The sequence below is a fragment of the Ovis canadensis genome, chromosome 1 (assembly GCF_042477335.2).
Source record: "Ovis canadensis isolate MfBH-ARS-UI-01 breed Bighorn chromosome 1, ARS-UI_OviCan_v2, whole genome shotgun sequence".
Taxonomy (NCBI): domain Eukaryota; kingdom Metazoa; phylum Chordata; class Mammalia; order Artiodactyla; family Bovidae; genus Ovis; species Ovis canadensis.
Window position 1 is genome coordinate 268,807,803 of NC_091245.1, and position 18,267 is coordinate 268,826,069.

General features: G+C 58.3%; 1 protein-coding gene across 17 annotated transcripts in view; it reads left to right on the forward strand.

The window, feature by feature from the left end:
* PCBP3 (poly(rC) binding protein 3) overlaps positions 1-17,517 on the forward strand; it is a 238,106-nt gene extending 220,589 nt beyond the window's left edge. For 3 of the 17 annotated variants that reach the window (XM_069567246.1, XM_069567253.1, XM_069567260.1), the window contains 7 exons: positions 201-275; positions 3,013-3,054; positions 11,440-11,518; positions 11,926-11,985; positions 15,300-15,352; positions 16,308-16,477; positions 16,899-17,517. In XM_069567246.1, the coding sequence (XP_069423347.1) occupies positions 201-275; positions 3,013-3,054; positions 11,440-11,518; positions 11,926-11,985; positions 15,300-15,352; positions 16,308-16,477; positions 16,899-16,935 (516 nt within the window). In that variant the 3' untranslated portion in view covers positions 16,936-17,517. Of the gene's footprint in view, positions 1-200; positions 345-3,012; positions 3,055-11,439; positions 11,519-11,925; positions 11,986-15,299; positions 15,353-16,307; positions 16,478-16,898 lie in introns of all 17 variants that reach the window. The other 14 variants (XM_069567286.1, XM_069567268.1, XM_069567277.1 and 11 more) reach the window with 7 other exon arrangements.
* The last annotated feature ends 750 nt before the right edge of the window (positions 17,518-18,267 follow it).

The window sequence follows — 18,267 nt, forward strand, 5'->3', positions numbered from 1 at the left end:
GGTTGCGTGCAGGCAGGGTCGCTCCTCCCACCTCGCCCGCTGCCTCCTGCTGGGGGCTGTATCTAGGGTGGTGGCTCCTGGAGGGCCGGGGGCTGGGGAGGGCTGGGTGGCGCAGTGGGCGGGGCTCGGAAGGAGGCCTCACGACCGTCAGGCTGCGAGGCCGCTCTAACACTCTGTCTCCCTCCTGTCCCTTTTCCTAGTCCCCACCGAAAGGTGCCACCATTCCCTACCGCCCAAAGCCCGCCTCCACCCCTGTCATTTTTGCAGGTGGTCAGGTAAGAGCCGACCCGCTCGCGGCCTCCACTGCCAACCTCAGCCTTTTACTGCAGCCCCCGCCGCTGCCCGTTAGTGCACTCAGGTTTTCTCCCTTCTCACGTGCACGTCTCCCCGCCCGTGCTGGACGCAGAGCTCCCCACCCTTGGCCCGGCCGGGGCTGAGCGCAGGCCCCGCATGAGACTGCCAGGCGGTGTCCCCGAACGGAAGGGGCCCAGGACAACCCTGGCCTGGGCTCAGGCCTGTGCAGTTGGGCAGCCTTGCCCAGTCTAGTCTCTGGTGCTTTTAGGAAGCTCAGAGGGAAGGAGGGCCGGGGGTATTGCCAGGGGTCTTGGGACTCAGGGTTGAGACGACTACGACTGTAAAAACTGGCCCATTTCCCCCTGAGACACGCGTTCCCACACACATGTCCCTCCCAGTAGCACGTGAGGAACAAGAGGAGGATGAAGGAGGCCCGACTGGGCCTCCCGGTTACTCGGATGGTCCGCACCCTCGCCCTTCCCCTTCCCCACACTGGCCGCAGGCCCAGGAGGCTGGGCACAGCCGCACTGCATACCGGGGTTTGGGCAAGAGTCCCTGACCCTTCTCTCCCACCAGGAAGGGGTCGTGGCGGTTTGTCTTCAGCCAGTGGTTGGCCTAGTGGGGCCGACAGAGGGGCCGTGCTGCGTCTCCTGCCCTTGGGCGCCGGCAGGGTCACCTCAGCCTCGGTCAAGGACTTTGCATACGCAGCCCAGTAGTGCCAGGGGGAGCTCTGCGTCCGGGCAGCGGTGCTGTGTGTTTGTTCAGGGAGAGTGAAGACGGAGGTCCTGGGTGCCCCAGGGTGGGGGAGGGGCTGAGAAGGAAAAGAGGCAAACGCAGGTCGTCTCCGGCTTCCTGCGCTGCCCCATCCTGCTCTGTGAAGGAGCCTCATCAGATGGCCCGGTCCTGTCTCCAGCCCCCCACCCTGCCCCCATCCCTCCCCTCTCCCCTCTCCCCCACCCCTGTGCGGCAACAGCTGGGTCTCTGCTCCTGCAGCCGCCTTTGGGTTGCTTCCCCTGGGGAAGCAGCAGTTCCCACGGCCCGTGGCTCAGGGTGGCCACAGCGGGCCAGCCCTATTCAGAGCTCCTCTCCTTGCTGCATCCAGGTGAGTGGGCAGGTTAGTTACCTGCCAGGCCTCGGCCCCAGCGTGCGTGCAGGCAAGCCTGTGACGACCCCTGGTGGTGAAGCACAGGCTTTACCCAGAAGGGAGGCGGACTGACAAGAGCTGGAGCCCGGGCAGCCTCCTGGCTGGGCGGGGCAGCAAGGTCACCACCCCCGTGGGAGGGCAGCACCTTAACCCGGCCCCTGTGCCCTGGGGACAGCACGAGTGGCCAGTGAGTGACTGGTCTTGGTTGTCAGCACTGCAGGCAGCTGGGCGGAGGAGCCCGTGTCCCAGGCCCTGGCCCCCGCACCCGAATGCAGGAAACACTGCACGCCCGGCTTCAGAGCCTCTTAGCCCGACCTTTCCAGGGAAGAACTGGCCAGGCCCCTGCTGTAGAAAGGCGGCTCCTGCCTCCGCAGCAGGTTCAGACCCCAGAGTCTGCCCAGACAGAACCTACTGCCTGGGCTTGTCTCCACCTCTGTTCTGAGAGGATGGTGGGTGGCTGTGCACTTCAAATAGCACTGACAGCTGAGTGAGAAAAAGGTGTCAGAAGCAGCGTCCAGGGCGAAGAACCACAAGCCTGAGCGCGTGGGCAGCACCCCTCCAGGGCCTGTCTTACCCAGAGACACGGTGGCACAGTGCCTAGTGGCATCTATGCAACGCCTGCAGATGGGCCTCATGGTCCCTCGGCCCCAGGTGCCACAGGCTGCCGCATGCTCGCTGTCTCTGGCCGGGCTGCTTTCCTGCACTGTGAGGTGCCAGACCTCCCCTGGCAGGGCTCCGCACCCACCCACCCCCCGGCGGGCGAGTGTGGCCCTGCAACACGCTCCCATATCCCAAGTCCCGGTGAAAGCCTTTGTCTTCACTCTCCCTCGACTCTGTGTGGTTTGTTTGTTGATTGGCCATGAGTTTCTGGAAGAATCTTCGCTGAGGGACTGTGGGGCAGGGGCCTGGGTGTGGGAGAGGCTGCCGGTCACACACACCTGCTGTGGCTGCTCCGTGTCACCGTCTTGAAGGCGAGTGACATGATGAAGCCCAACGAGACTCCCCTAGGGGCCGTACCACCAAGCGTGTGCTGCGCCCAGTCCCCTGGGGCCGGAAGACACTCGCCAGCCTGCAGCTGATTTGGGCGCATTTCTTAATCTGACATTTGCAAAGTGGGGTTTGAGTCACCTTTTAAAGTTTTCTGTTTTGTTGTTTGGTTATCTTGGGATAAGTTATTTCCTGAAAGTGTGTACTCTGATGGCCGATTAAACTCTCCAGTGTTAATAACCATCAGTCCCCAGCAGGGGTCGACTGGATGGCGCGTAGCTATTTCCTATTGAGAAACAACAGGGTGAGAGCTGGACATATCCCACCTGGTCCCTCCACCCTGCCCCCACCCCATCACATGTCTGGTTGTAGATCCAGCCACAGGGGACACAGAACCCCCGCCCCCAGCTTCCGGAGGGAGGGATCGCCTGTCCTATGTGAAGGGGAAAGCCTTAACCAGAGTAACCAGAGAGCCGGTGCCCGCTGGCAGGGGAGCCCGCCCCAGGAGGCCCTCGTTCTGTGAGGGCATGCGGTGAGGGGGTGTGTGGCCGCGGCTTCGCGAGCTGACGGTGTCTCTCTCTCTCCAGGCCTACACGATCCAGGGACAGTACGCCATCCCTCACCCAGATGTGAGTTTTCACTCTGCCCCTTCACCTCCTCTCGTCACCACTTCCTCCTACCTGCATGCTGCTGTCAGTTGCTACTAATATTAATATTACACAATAATATTAATACGTTCTCCGTGTTCCTGACCTGTGTCGTATCCATATGGCCCTGAGTAACCTTTAACCTCTTAGCACTAATTCTCCCATGTGGAGGACTTGGCCTGGTGTCAAATTGTTCTGAGCGTGGCTGCAGCCCGGCTGTTGCTCCACACCTGGGCCCTTGTGTGGTGGCCCCAGGCTGCTGTGTCCCTGGCACCCACCCTGGTGGGCAGGGACAGCTCAGGCCCTGTGTGCACCTGTGCAGGCAGGTGACGAGCCATCAGCAGGTGTGCTGGGACACCTTGGACGGGCGTTGGAACCTTTGGTGATGCTGTGCGCTCCCTTTCAGCCCCAGTTGGAGCAAAGTCCCCACACCCACGAGATCCCAGCCATCAGAAGCCCACAGAGCAGACAAGGCTCTGTGCTAGTGTTATGACACGTTGCACACCCAGGGCTGCTCCGGACTGTGCTCCAGGCTGAGTGTGGCACTGCTGCTGGAGGGCTGGGCACCCTGAGAGCCATGCAGGGAGAACCTCGGGGCCACAGGGCTATAGATGCGCCGAGCAGTGCAGTCTGCCCCGCTGGTCCCCAGCGGTGGGCTGCAGGGAGGAGGAGAGGGAACGGGCTCATGTGCCGCTGCCTCAGCTGCAGCGAGCGCGATCCCACCTGAGATATGTCCCCTGTGCTGGGAGGATGCGTCCACGTGCTGCTTCCTGAGAGCCAGGGGGCGGGGGTGGGGGTTTGTCCAGGCATAGGGGCCACGAGGGACCGTGATGCCTGCCAGTCTTCTGCAGATCCTCACTGATTTGAATTGTCAGGTTCAGAGCCAGTCGCCTAAGATACAGAGCAGGGCAGGGGGAGGTTTAAGAATTAACTGACACTAAGTACATGTATGTGTGTTGAAAGCACAGAGATTCAATTCATTATCATTGCAGGAAATTGCTATTGAGTAGAAAAGAAATCCTCATAAGCAACAAGTCAGATGGCAGAGAAGCTGATGGATGCAGGACTTGGGGACCGCCCCCACACCACGTGGGGCTGCCTGCCCTCCTTGTCCCACTGACCATCATTGGCTGTGACCCAGGGAAGGCGCAAAAGAGCCTGGGGTGGGGGAGGGTGTGTCTCCATGCAGAGTGAGTGCTCATAATGCTGGGGGGTGGTCCATGAACCCCGATAGAACACCTGCAGGGGTGGCAGAGGTCAGAGTGGAAGCCAGCTTCTGGGGTGGCACAGCCTTTGATCCCCATGGCTGGCAGTCTCTTGCCTTCAGAAGAGCGTCTGTACAAAAGCACATTCAGAACTCAGCACACAGCAACCTGGGTCAGAGGGGCCAGTTTACCCCACTGCAGCTTGGACTCGGACCCAGGGCTCAGACATGCAGTGCTGAGCGGGGCCTGTGCTCCCTACTGAGGCCTGGCACACAGGCCATCGAAACCAGGGGGCACAGGCGCCTAGTGAGCCCCAGGGACGTTGACTGGTTTGGTGGATTGGTTTTTATATCAGTCGATTGTTTTGCTCTTTCATGTGATGTTCTCAGTATCTCTTAAAAATGAGTAGTTTCAGATTTTTTTTTAAATTTTTAAACTGTTGTATAGCTGCTGTTACATAGTTGCCTTGAGGGCTTCTGTGAGGGCCCCCGTGTCCTCCAGACCTGCATGTGCTGTGGAGCAGCTGTTGGGAAGAGAGCAGGACTCTGATAAAACACTTCTCCTGCAGAGCAGAGAGTTGACAGCTCGAACCGCCACTGACAGTCTGTTCCAAACAAACGGTAACAAGTGACGATGGCCAGGAAGGCAGTTTCATCTGAGCTTAATTTTCAGTAGGATTTTTTTTAAAGCTTCATTTCTTAGAGCGGACTTCCCTGGTGGCTCAGACAGTAAAGCATCTGCCTACAATTTGGGAGACCCAGATTCAAACCCTGGGTCAGGAAGATCTGGAGAAGACAACGGCAACCCACTCCAGTATTCTTGCCTGGAAAAATCCCATGGATGGAGGAGCCCGGTAGGCTTCAGTCCACAGGGCCGTGAAGAGTGAAGACATGACTGAGCGACTTCACTTTCACTTTTCTTAGAGCACAAATATGATAATTATAGACAGTACTAATTTATTTTACAAGATAACTGAATACACCATTTAAACATTTCAACCCCAGTGACTGACACAGTCATCTTCCTGAATCAGGTGTAGACCACGAGGAAATACATTTCCTGAAGCCGAGGGTTTCTCCATGTAGAATTAAAGCATGTGCAGTTCCCCCTGCTTTCTGGTTTACCCGGCTTGAGAATCAGGGCCCCGCCTTCAACAGTCTTCCTCCAGGTCCTCGCTAGGCTCAGGCCTTGTTTCATCAGAATCCTCCTGAGACTCACAGCTCTCAGGCATTCAGAGAGGCCAGGGACCGCTGGGTGGCTGGCCTGGGTCATGGCTGGTGGCCTCGGTCACAGCCAGTGACCTAGATTACGGCTGGCAGCGGCAATGCTCCAGGACAGCTGCCCACTCCCCCACGGGTCCTGCTCGAGGGGTCAGACGTGGTTTCAGACACATGGAAGGACCATGGCAGCCACGACTCAGGATGCGGGAGCAGACGCAGAGCATCATCACTGCTCTCTCCCACCTCCACTCTTCCTGTCCCCATGCTGATTATACCAGGAAGGAACTGTTTTCTTCTGGGAGAAGTGAGTCACCCTCAAGCACCCCACACGTGAGGATCTTATTTCTAGTCTTCAGAGTTCCCAAGTCACTCCCTTGCTCAGCATCTTCTCCTTAAAGGGGCCTGGAAGCAAGCAGGATTTAGACCAGAAGCTGGGCTGGACCAACGGGGGCCTGGGTGTACACCGTGCCCCGGGGTTCACAGGGAGGACATGGAGCTTCACGGAGAGAGCTCCAGAGCTGGGGTCCAGGAGCAGCAGAGCTGTGGGTCCCCATGACGCTGGGTCTCAGCAGAGGTATTGAGTGCCTGGGGGAGGGTGGGTGCTGCGTTGGCCAGGTTATTGCTCAGTGAGTAAGCAGGGGGGAAATGGAAACGTGTGTTACAGCGAGTGCAGACGGTGGTCCCTGGGACCCTCCTCACAGTGGACGCAGCTAGGACGGAGCACCTTCCCCACCTGCCTCCTCAGTGTCCCCCCTCTCCCAGAGAGAGCCCTGCTGAGAGGGACCTGCATGGCTGCCCTGCTGATGCCCATGCCTCTGGCTCTTTTTGGTGGCGGGGAGGCACCCTCAGCCTCACCTGCTGCAGAGAAGCTAATAGGGCAGGTTAACTCCCCTCCCCACCCCTCCTCCAGGTCACACACCCTCTCTGGCTGAACTGAGCTGCTTTTCAGTGGTAGGGCTCTCAGCCCGCCCCTCCCAGAATCAGAACCTGAATTTTCATAAGACCCTGGATAACTTGTTTGCATGGAGGACTGAGAAGGAAGAACCCGGATCCAGTCAGAGCCCCAGGAAGAGAGGATAGGTGGGAGGGAGGGAAGACTCTAAGAGATGATCGCAGAGAATTTCTCAGAATCAGTAACAAAACAGTCCTCACATTCAGCAGTCTCAACAAATCTCAAACAAGATCAACCCAAATCCTTCTTAGACATGTCCAAACAAAGCCACATGACACCAGAGACCAAAGCGTGTCTTCTGAAGATGGAGGGAGAAAGAATGTCACAGAGGAGCAATGCAGGGGCCGGAAGGGGGTGATGAGATAAAACAACCATCAGAGGATCATTGAGGGCAGGGGTTTTTCAAACAGCTGTGACCTTCTAAGGGGCACCCTTCAGGAAAAGGAAATGACCTCAGAAAGAAGGCTACGAACACAAGAAAGAATGGTGAGCGAAGAAATCTGCCATCTCCTTCCTTTTAAAGGAGACACAAATCAGAAAGAAAACATTGATATTTTTGTCTATTAAAACGTAAACATCTGGGTCAATGAAAACACACTTTGTAAAATCAAAATCAATGCTAATTGCTGAGATTAACATACAGAACTAAATGGACCCCAAGAGCACAGCTAAGATTTAGGATGTGGCCGAGGGGATGAAAGCATCCTGGGGCCACTGTAGCATTCAGGAGAAGGCAAAGATGCTGAATTAGGACTGCAGGTGTACGTGTTACAGTTCCAGAGTGGTGGCTAACAGAAAACTGTTCACTTTTGTGACTTCATTAAAGGTGTGGGGTGGGGGGAAATGGGTGACCGGAAAATATCATTAATCAACACAGCAGAAAGGGAAAGAGAAAAGAAACCCCGGATGATCAGGGCAATTAAAATAAGACAACAGAAATTACTATACATCTGCGGTGACCAAAGTAAGAGAAACTTTCCAGTTAAAAAACAAGATCTGTCAGATTTTTAAAAAATAAACAAGCAAACAAAAAAGTTTTCAGTTTTATTTCAAAGGGCACACCTAAAGAAGAAGGACCTAGACAAAATTTAAAAAAAAAAAAATAGGAAAATACTAACTCGAAGCAATATACTATTGCAAATCACTTACTCATTACTTATTGATAAACTGTTCAGTTCACTCAAAGAAAGCAATTTAAATTTGTATGCACCTAAAACACAGCTTCACACACGTGAAGGAAAAAATTAACAAACCATTAGGGGAATCTGGCAGACACTGCAGTGGAGCCTGAACGTGAAGGCCATGTAGACAAGAAGGAAGAGATTCTGATGGTCCCGCCTGAGCCGAGTTAACCAGTGTGCCCTGAGCACGCCCCAGCGCAGCTGCCGGACCCACGAGAACGCTTACAAAGCTCCATGACACACGTAGCACAGACTCACCATCTCTCAAAAGCTGGAATCAGAGAGACAGCTCTCTCCCACAAAACAGTGAGTTAAAATCAACAGTTAGAAGGTGATTAAAAAAAAAAATCTCGTCCTTATTGAAACTTGAAGCCAACCAGAAGAGCGCAATGAAAGGAAAAACACGACCCTCCTGGATGGGACATCAGGGGTCCCCCCAGGTTGAGAGGCGGGTACTGCAGAAGTGACACAAAGTCCCTGCTGCTGTTTTATGGGAAAGAGCAAAGGCCTGAGCCAGCAAGCTGGTCACACCGAGAACATCTGATGGGAAACAAACACTCCGCCTGTACTGAGAACTTCAACAGCTAGAGAGAAAGCTGTAACACTTCTAGAAAAAAAGATAGAATATCTTTCAGTTCACAGAAGCACAAGCTATTAAGGAAAACAGTGATGAATCTGACCACATTAGAATTTTTAACTGTGGTTTCTCTCAAGGCTCCATAAGGAGATTGGGGGAAAGATCTTTCTAGTACTTGGAGCTGAACTAGAATGAGAATCTGAAATACATAAGTTTACATGAATCAGCAGAAAACAGCCCGGTAGAAAGATGGGCTAAGGACACCAGCGAGCACCTCACAGGAGAGGAGACTCACGGCCAGAACCACGCAGCCTGTCACTGAATGTGCGTGTAGCTGTATGCTTGTGAGTTCCCTCCTGAGCACTTGTCTGTGTTTTATACCCCGACACGGTTCAGTGGGAAGGGCAGGCCATGGAGAAACGTCTGTGATGTGGCACCACCTCCCCTCCTTTCTTCCCTCAATCCTGGCCACATTTGTGGTAGAAATGCCTCAAAAAGTGGGAAGTCCCCTCAGCACCCAGTGCTGCGCCTTCCTTCACAAAATGAAGAAATGGAGCCCAGGAGGCCCCGTTACGGACGAAACCAAGACGGGAAGGTGTCAGCTGACATGCAGCGGTCCCCGACTCGGGGGGAGGGCTTCCTGGGCACCCCCGTCCAGCCAGTCCTTCCCCAGGTGTCACCTTACATCCGTGGGTGCCGGAGGGGGTTATGTGTGCTGTGGCCACTGTTTCATAAAAGGCAGCAGGCACGTGCCGGAGGACAGCTCAGGGTCGGAGCAGCTGAACTTCTGAGGGTCAGACTTGCCAGGTGTGAGCAGAACCCTCCTCCTGGGTCATCTGGCTGTGCCTGTAACACGTGTGGTAGCGGACTTATTCATCTAACTGGGAGACAGAGGATCATCCCAGGTGTGGGGGCCATGGGCAGCCCAGTGGGGAACCTCGTGAGTGTGCTATGTTCCTTCACCCAACTCACATGGCAGCGCTTCTTCAGCCTGCATGCTGCCCACGTGGGGCCTGTCTCCCAGCTATGCCCATGTCTGCAGCGCTGGTCGGAGCTGGAGCCGACTCGGGTCAGTTCTCCTGCCCCTAGAGCCCCAATCTGCCCTGCCGACCTGTCCGGTGCATAGCCGTGCGCTCCCGGGCACTTGGGGACAGAGGGAGAGGGCCCTGCCCACGTGGCGACCGCACAAGCCCGGCCACCAGATGCACAGACACCAGCTGGGGTGGAGTCGTGGACCAGGAGCAGGGAGCAGCCGGACCCTGCACAGGAGCGCAGGCCCGCTCCTGGGGCTTCCCACTGGCCCCGGCCCCCAGGTGAAAGGGCTAGAGCCCCCAGGGGAAGGGCCGGGCCCCATCGGGCCCCTGTCCATGCCCCAGTGCCGTGTCTGCAAGAAACCCCAGTGAGGTGAGCACAGGTGGCCTGCCTGCGCTACCGGGACTATGGATGGCCGCCTAGATGTTTGTCTCTGGACATGGGTTTCCTCCTCCATCCTAGGAGCTCTGTCCCCTCCTTAGCCCCCTTCTAGCCCTCTGTGTAGATGGACTTGGGGCACAGCACCTGCCCAGCGTCCTAGTGACCCAGGGTGGCTTGCTGTGCTCTGGGATGGGGGTGGTTTGCAGGACAGAGTCGGTGCTCCCACCACACTCATCCTCATGCCCCCAGCGCCCAGGGGTCCTCGCCGTCTTTCTTTCAACATATCTCTGGAAGGAGGAGCTGAACAGCGGGGTCCCTGGCCTGTCAGCCTCTTGCACAGGGTTGTCTTGCCTATGGCACAGTAGTTGCCAGTCGCCGCTCACCGCTCATCCCCAGGGCGTGGGCTGGTGTCCCCGTGACAATGATTCCTGGATGTGCTCTCCTGACACCTCTCAGGCTGCTTCCATGCACGTCTGCTCAGGACACCCTGAGCCCCATGGTGTCGGGTCACTGGGCTGACATACCAGGCAGCAGTGTGCTGTAAACCCCAGCCCTACCTCACTGGGGACTCTCAAGGGTGGACTCTGACCCTGGGTCACCCCATCCCCTCCTCGGAACCGCCACATGTGGCAGCTTGAGTCAGATGTGGCCAGTTCTCCCCACGCCCCATCACATCAGGGACTCTCAGAGCATGCCCGGCCCACAGGAGGCCAGAAGCAAACCCACTCCTCTGTCACCCAGGGGCTCACCCTTCAAGGCTGGGATATCAGAATCCCAGTGTTTGTCCTTCTCTTTCCCCCACAGACTCTGCAGGATGGGACCAGTGGGGTGACTGGTTAGATCCATGTCTCACCTGGGGATGCCCATAACTCTCCTCGGGTGCCCCCACCTTCCAGCCACGGGGCTCAGTGGAGGCCTCAGGGCCCTGGAAACACTCAGGCTAGGCTTCCTTTGTGAAGGTCGGGAGTTGCGAGCATGTCCTGGAATGACCTGGCCCTCCATCCGCTCAGCTGGAGACGTGGGGCCAGTGGGTGAGCCAGGGCTAAGGACACACCCAGAAGTCTCCGAGGCCGGGGGTGGGGTTTAGACAGCCCTTCTTAGGTGGCCAGGGCTCCCATGGTTACCTCCATTCTCTGTTGTTTTTAGTGCTTATTCAAGAAGTGAGGCTCAGATAAAATAACTAAAGAAACTGCATTTCAAAGCTTCCCACAAAAGTCTAGGCGATGGGGGACAAAGGTCAGGTCACAAGGGACAAGGGAAGGGTGCAGGCGTGGCTGGCCCCATGGGAGCCCGGCACCCTCCTGGAGGCTCTGCAACACCCTTGGCTTCGTAGCACCCTCGGGTGGAGCCTTCTAGCCCTCTGCCTGTGATCCAGGAGGCGGGCTGTGGGCTGTGGGCTCGCAGGGAGCCCCCGCTGAGTCACCCCCTGGGTAGACTGAGGACCAGGCAGCTATCTGGACCAGGTATGCAGAAGGGAGGGGCCGTGGGTCTCCCACCCACACGCCCGAGTCCTGTGAGTGACAGTGTGGCGTTGAGGCTTTTAGGGGCCCTGCGGGTCCTGCTCTCTGGCTGTAGACCTCCCCGGTGAGCCCGGGCACCCGTCTGAGCGGGGCTGAGGTGGGGAAGGACTCAGTGCCTGCTGACCGACCGTGGCCCATTGATTATTCCAGGCCAAGTCCTTGCGTGCTGCCGCGTCCGCCATGTGTCGCATGGCCCCCCTCTATCTATCTGTGCAGACTTCTGTTACGCGTTTTTAATTTGGTGTGACTTGTACTCGATAACAATAACCTTCTTAGCTCTCGTGTCCCTCCTACCCCAGCAGTTGACCAAGCTCCACCAGCTGGCCATGCAGCAAACCCCCTTTCCTCCCCTCGGACAGACCAACCCCGCTTTCCCCGGTACGTACCCAGCCGCCCTTTCTGACCTCTCTTCTCACCCGGGGCCTTTCTCTCCGAGCGTCTGTGTTCAGGGCAGCGAGCGGAGCAGGTAGGGCTGTCTGAGTGCTGGGCACGCTGCCGCGGGCGGGCAGGGATCTGTCTGATGTCTCTGTGCGGGTCAGTCACCCCACAGCTGGCCTTCCTGAAGGAGACACCTCCCCCTCGAGGGTTCGTCCTGCTCTGCTGCCCTCTGGCTGTTGGGGAGGTCCTCCTGCAGGAGGCCATACACCCACAGGGCGGTCTGCCCGGACCGCGCCCCCATAGCGCAGGGCGGCGCACCAGTCAGACTTTGAGCTTCCCTAGTTGAAGTGACCTTGCTTCTCTCCTTGAGGGCAAAACATTAAATCTGTTTCTTCTTTGCTCTCCAGGAGAAAAGCTGCCTTTACACTCCTCCGAAGAAGCTCAAAATCTGATGGGCCAGTCGTCAGGTAAAATAAAACCACGCTAAATGGAGAGCCAGCAAGCCAGGAAGGGACCTGGCGGGTGAAAGGGGCCAGAGGGCCACTCGCTGAGCGCCTTTGGGGAGGGCTGCCGCCAGCCGGGGCCGGCCTGAGCGGCCCCTCCAGGTCTGCACACGCGGCTCCAGGCTTCCACCTACGGCTCTGCGATCGCGGTGATGGGTCAAGTCTCTGTCAGAGCTCAGGGCACAGCGGGCCCATCAGGTGGAAGGTCGTTTACCCTCCCAGGGGCACAGTATGGAGGGCTGGAGGGAAGGGCCAACCAGGCTGTGAGTTTTCGTAGGAAAGACCACCCTGGGGTGGATCTGCACTGAACACCCCCTGACGTGGCAGGGCAGGCGTGGATTCCCAGATCCCGTCACCCAGGCTTGGAGCAGGGAGCATGGCTCCTTACAGGCTGTTTGGGAGCAAAGCCACTGACAGTATGTGCCCTGGACTTGGCAAGGGCCTAGTGACAGAGGCTCCCGCCATGCTCTGACCCACTGCCTATGCAGGCCTGGATCAGAGCAGAAGAACGAGGGTCCGGCTTATGGGGAAGCTGGGGAGGGTCTCAGCCGCCACCCCCACTGCTGTTCTGGACCTCAGGGCATCTGCCTGTCATCTGTCCCTCAGGACCACAGGGGCCCGGCTGAGACCACGGGGCTCAGGGGTTATTTCTCGAGCTGAAACCCCAGCTCTGATGCTCCGTATGCTTGCTGTGGGTTTCTTCTCAGTGTGGCTTTTAATTAAGCTAATGGAGATTTTATTGAGTGGAAATTAGAGAAAAACAGAAGAATTTTGATTATGGAGCTGGACACCAACCTCTGCACAGTTCTGTATCTGGGTGATGACATGTGTCCAGGGGCTCTCTGCAGCCCTCTGCTGTTTATAGTGAGATTTCAGTAACCTCCAGGTCTCTGGGAGACTGTCTGGGGGCCCCCAGGGCCTGGCCTTCCCAGGAAGAACGCTCCCTCATCACACCCCGACCCCACCACAGCCCTCCCAGCACGACCTCAGAGACAGGGGACTTGTGTTAACACATCCCTGTGATGATCTCCCGCTTCAGGGCCCCTGGGACCCTTAGAACTCAGGTGCACATACACCCCCACGCACACACACACACCCCCCACGTGCATGGACACACCCCCCCATGTACATATGCATACACGCCGCACGAGGCACATGCACACACACACACATGCACGCGGGCACACACGTGCCCCCCATGCACATGGGCATACACATACACCATGAATATGCACACATACACATCTATGCACATGGGCACACACACGCCATGCACACGCACACACATGCCCCCATGTACATATGCACCCATGCCCCCTTGCACATGCACACATGCCCTCCCATGCACACACACACACACACCCCATGCACATGGGCACACACACCCCCATGCACATATGCACACATACACCCCCCCATACACACACACACCCCACACACACACACATACACACCCCATGCACATGGGCACACACACCCCCATGCACATATGCACACATGCACCCCCCCCATACACACACACCCCCCCCACACACACACACATACCCCATGCACATGGGCACACACACCCCCATGCACATGGGCACACATACACCCACCATACACACACACACACACACCCCACATACACGCACACACACACATGCGCAAAGGTACACAAACCCCCATGTACATATGCACTCACACCCCCCATGCACATGCACCCCCCCATGCACATGCGCACACACACACCAGTGCACACGCACACACACGTGCCATGGCAGCAGGTCAGGAGGCTGGACGGTTGTCTCACCCTGAGGCCGTGTCACGTGCCCCCCAGCATCTGGGACTTGTGTGGGAGAGGCAGTGCTTGCGACTCCTGAGAGGAAGCCCACCCCTGGGATGGCTCTAGCACCTTTTCAACGAAGCCCCCTGGTCTGGAAAACACAAGCTGGGGAAGCAGGTGTGGTCCCCAAACCAGGAGTCCTTGCATGGTATTCAGGACCAAGGAAGTCTCAGGTGACGTTGTAAATGTCACTGTCGACTGAATGTGCGTACAGATGGACGAGGGACTGGTAATTGTATTGAAAACACCTTTATAAAAGGAGATGAAGAGCAGGAGCTCCAGGTTTAGCTGCGTAAGAGAAACTGGCGGACGGTTTGGGGTGAGTTGGTTTGTTCAGCACAGCTGAGCCCTGTGCTCCACAGTCCCCAGAACAGCCTCCACCTCGCTAGGTCCCTGTGCTTGAGACACCAGGGGCCACCGCACGTCTTGTTCCAGGGACGTGGTTGCCATGGAGGAGGACATGCGGGCAGGGACCGGGCCGTCCCGTTTGTCAGGAGCCCCTGGGCATGTGGGGATCAGGCTGAGGGGCAGGGACCAGCGAGGGAGGAGCAGGGGGTGGGCAAAGGGCTCAGGTCCCAGAATGTTCTGAACTCTGGAATGTTCCAGAGAGCGGCGCCTGCAATGCCTGGCTGCAGGGGCGAGAGGGGTGGGGCCGAGGCAGGACCGCTGGGTCGCAGCCACAGGCTGGAGCTTGAGCTGCCTCCTGACAGGGTGGAAGTGCCTGGTATGAAGGAGCACTCTGCCCGGTGATTGCCTCCCTCCCCTCGGGGCCCCTAACCCTAACCCCCGTTTTGTGGTCACTGTTTCTGAAGCAAGTGTGGGACTTGTCCTTGATCCTGAGAGGCTGGCTCTGACTTAGTGGGTCCTGAGCTGGGATTTGTAGAGATGGAAGCTGCGACGTGTGAGGAGCTGGGCCTGGGTGCTCATCTTCCCCCAGACACCCTGTGGAAAGGCACATCTTCCCCGGCTCGGCTCTCGGGCCAGCCTCCCTGCCCCAACACTGGAAGTGTTTGGGGGCAAGAGCCACGGGGCCTGCAAGGGAAGTGGGGGAGGCTGGGGCAGCAGAGGTGGCTGTACTGGCACGTCTGGGGCACCCAGGGCTGGTGTGATCAGTGTGGTCTGCACACCAGGCATAGACACCAGAGGCTCTGAGTGATGTCTCAGGCTGTGCCACATGGCAGACAAGTGATTCAAGTTGTACCCAGGAGGAAAACGGGAGCCGCCTCCTGCCAGGTTCCTCCTCCCTGTTTGAGAGATGCTGGGTCAAGAGAAGGGTGGCAGTTGGGACCCAGAGCTCACAGGCCGCAGCCCCCAGCTGTGCAGACCCTGCCCTGGGCATTCCCCAGCCCTGCCTCCCTGTGGCCGAGTGGGGAGCGGGGTCAGGTGCCCGCGCGGTGGGAACAGCCTTCCCCCAGCCTTCACCCGCCTAACCCTGTCCTCTCGCTGTGCCCAGGTCTGGACGCCAGCCCCCCGGCCAGCACTCATGAGCTCACCATTCCCAATGATGTGAGTACGTCCAGCCTCACCCGTCTGAGCCCACCTGCGCCCCCGCCCCATTAAGCAGCTGAATGCCCTTGGGGGTGGATGACGTCACCCCCAAGTTACCATTGGGGAGGAGCCATGGGGGCATCAGGGTGAACTCAGAATGAAGATGCCTGGCTGCCTGGGGGTCCTGGCTGCCCGGCGAAGGGCCTGCCCTGGCTCAGGGTCACCCCGGGGACAGGTGGAGCAGAGCACCCCTGAGGCCCTTGGAGGGCCTCCCACACTTCCCCCACACCCTCCCCTGACACGCCTCCCTCACAGGGCCTCACACACTCCCTTCACACACGTCGCCCATATGCTCTCCCCATGCCCTCCACCACACAGCCCCCGACATAATCCCTTACAGGGTCTCCCTTACACTCCTCCCACGCCCTCTATCCACACTTCCGCCACACGCCCCCCTTACGCCCTCCCTTACACACTCCCTCACACGCTCTGTTAACACCCTCCTTCACACACTCAGTTATCTCCCAGCCATCCTCTGGACCCTCGAGTCATCCTAAGAATGCCGACTCCAGTCCCCAAACCAAGATGCCAGGGCAGGTGTGGATCTGGTGTCCTTGGAGGGACAGCAGCCTGGGGGGCATGGCGATGGCTAGGGACATGCCTCTCCAGCTCCTGTGTCCACTCAAACATCCCTCCAGCCCAAGAGTGCAGCCTAGAGGGGCCACCGTGGCCTCAGGCCCGCAGAGGACACTGAGCCCAGTGAGGGGTCTCCATGACTGCAGGCTCTTCATTTGATGGGACTTCCTACAGTCGAGGCCTCACGGCTCCCATCCTCCAGCAGGAGTGGGGGCGTGCCTCTCGGGGGGACCGGGGAAGGGACCAAGGCAGCGGGACCCCCAGCTCCCCTTACGTCTCGGCTGCACTCAGGCCGCAGTGGATTCTCTCCAAGACGCTCCTGCATCCTTTCTTCCAGCTAATAGGCTGTATAATTGGACGCCAAGGGACCAAAATCAATGAAATTCGACAGATGTCTGGAGCACAGATCAAAATCGCCAATGCCACAGAGGGGTCATCAGAGCGCCAGATCACCATCACGGGGACCCCAGCCAACATCAGCCTTGCCCAGTACCTCATCAACGCCAGGTGAGGACCTAGGTGGGGCCTGGACTGGCCTGCCTCCCGGGGTTCTCTTCTTGGGGTGGGACGTGCTTGGGGAGTCTCCAGGTGATACAGGACCGCACGCTCCTCTGTCCTCTCACCCTTGACTTCCACCCTCCAGCCGTGCCCACATGGCCCCACGCAAGTCGCTGGGCATTGACACCCTACATAGCACGCTGTGGGGAGCCCCACGTCCATGCCTCCCTGGCATGGTGACTCCTGCACCCCTTCCCACAGTGGCAGCAGAAATGGCCGTGGCAGCCTGGGCCTGTCACATCCCCCTCACCCCAACCCCGTGTGGTGACTGGCATGCAGGCCCCAGGCTGTGAAGGAGGGGTCAAGACTCTGAGGACACCTCAACCGTGAGAACACGGTGACCCCTGACCTGTGCCCTTGTCTCTTCCAGGCTGACATCCGAGGTCACTGGAATGGGCGCTCTCTAACCCCACTGCGCCCCTACGCTCACCACCTGTGCAGACTGCCCCCCACCCCCCGCAGATGTAGAGGTTTCTTTACCAACAGAAGCTATCTGTGCCTGCCCTAGACCTGTGCCCACAATGCTCCAAGTGTGTCTGGGGCCCCCCGGCTCCACCCTGACACTGCTCCAAGTTCATTTACGCCTGCTCCTCACGCGTTGGCATGCCATGTCCATTATTTTAAAGGCTTTGTGGCCACTCCCATCCATGACGCTCTAGAAATGTCTTTCCTTAGTGTCCGTGTACCTTTTTAAGACTTGGTTTGACATGTGGACATTGTCTCCGAGGCCCCAAAGCTGTGGCCGCAGGAAGCTGCCCCTCCTGGTGCCCTCGGCTTTGTCTCCAGGGGCCGCCCGGGTCAGCACCGGCTAGGGTGCACATCTCCCTATGTCCGAGGGCAGGAGAGTGGAGGGCTCGGGGTCGTGACAGGGGAGGATGGAGCGGGCTGCTGGGCCCCAGGCATCTGTCTTTGGGGCTGACAGTGTGGACCAGCTGGGAGGCACCTCTGCACTGGGAGCCAGTTCAATAAATGATGCGCGCTGCCCCTCATCTTGGACTCCTCTCTGTGACCTCCCCACCCCTCCCCCCACCACCATGCCCAGATCCCAAACATGTCAAGGAGCAGCTCCACCTTCTCAGACAAAGTGAGATTCCACCTACTCCCACCTTCAGGGTTTGGCTTGTATGAGTCTTGCTCGTCTTACTTCTGCAAAGCTGCTCGGATGGCAGAGATGTAACCCCAAATCCAGTGTCTGCAGGTGAGGCCTCCCCCTCCTCCCCCTAGTCACACTGCACTCAGTGGCCCTGAGCTTCCCAGTGGGAGCCCATCCCTCTCCACTGCCCCACCCCAGCTTAGCCCACCTGTGCTCACCCGCAGAGCCCACCACAAACCTCTCCGTGCTGAAGCCTGGGGGACACAGGCCTGGGGCAGAGGGCTGCCTTATTATGTGGCCCTGGGCCGCATGGGCACCGCCTCCTTGGGCCAGATCTGGGCTCACGGGTGCTGTGGCAGTTGGGGGTCTGGAGGTGAGGCGAGGCCAAGTCCCTGCCACAGGCACCAGCATGACCGAGAGTCCGAGCAGCCCAGGGGGCTCTTCCTCGGTGCCCACCCCTCAGCAGGAGCCCCTCTGTGTCTGCCCCATGAGGAGGCTGCCCTGCTCCTCAGACGCCGGCCAGGCCTCCAGTGCTCGGGCCCTACAGGCACCCTGCCCCGCCCTCCCTGCAGTTCACTGGTGGAGGCTGGGTGCACAGCATAGAGGCACCCGGCTATACTGCAAGCCCAGCCGTTTAGGGCTGCAG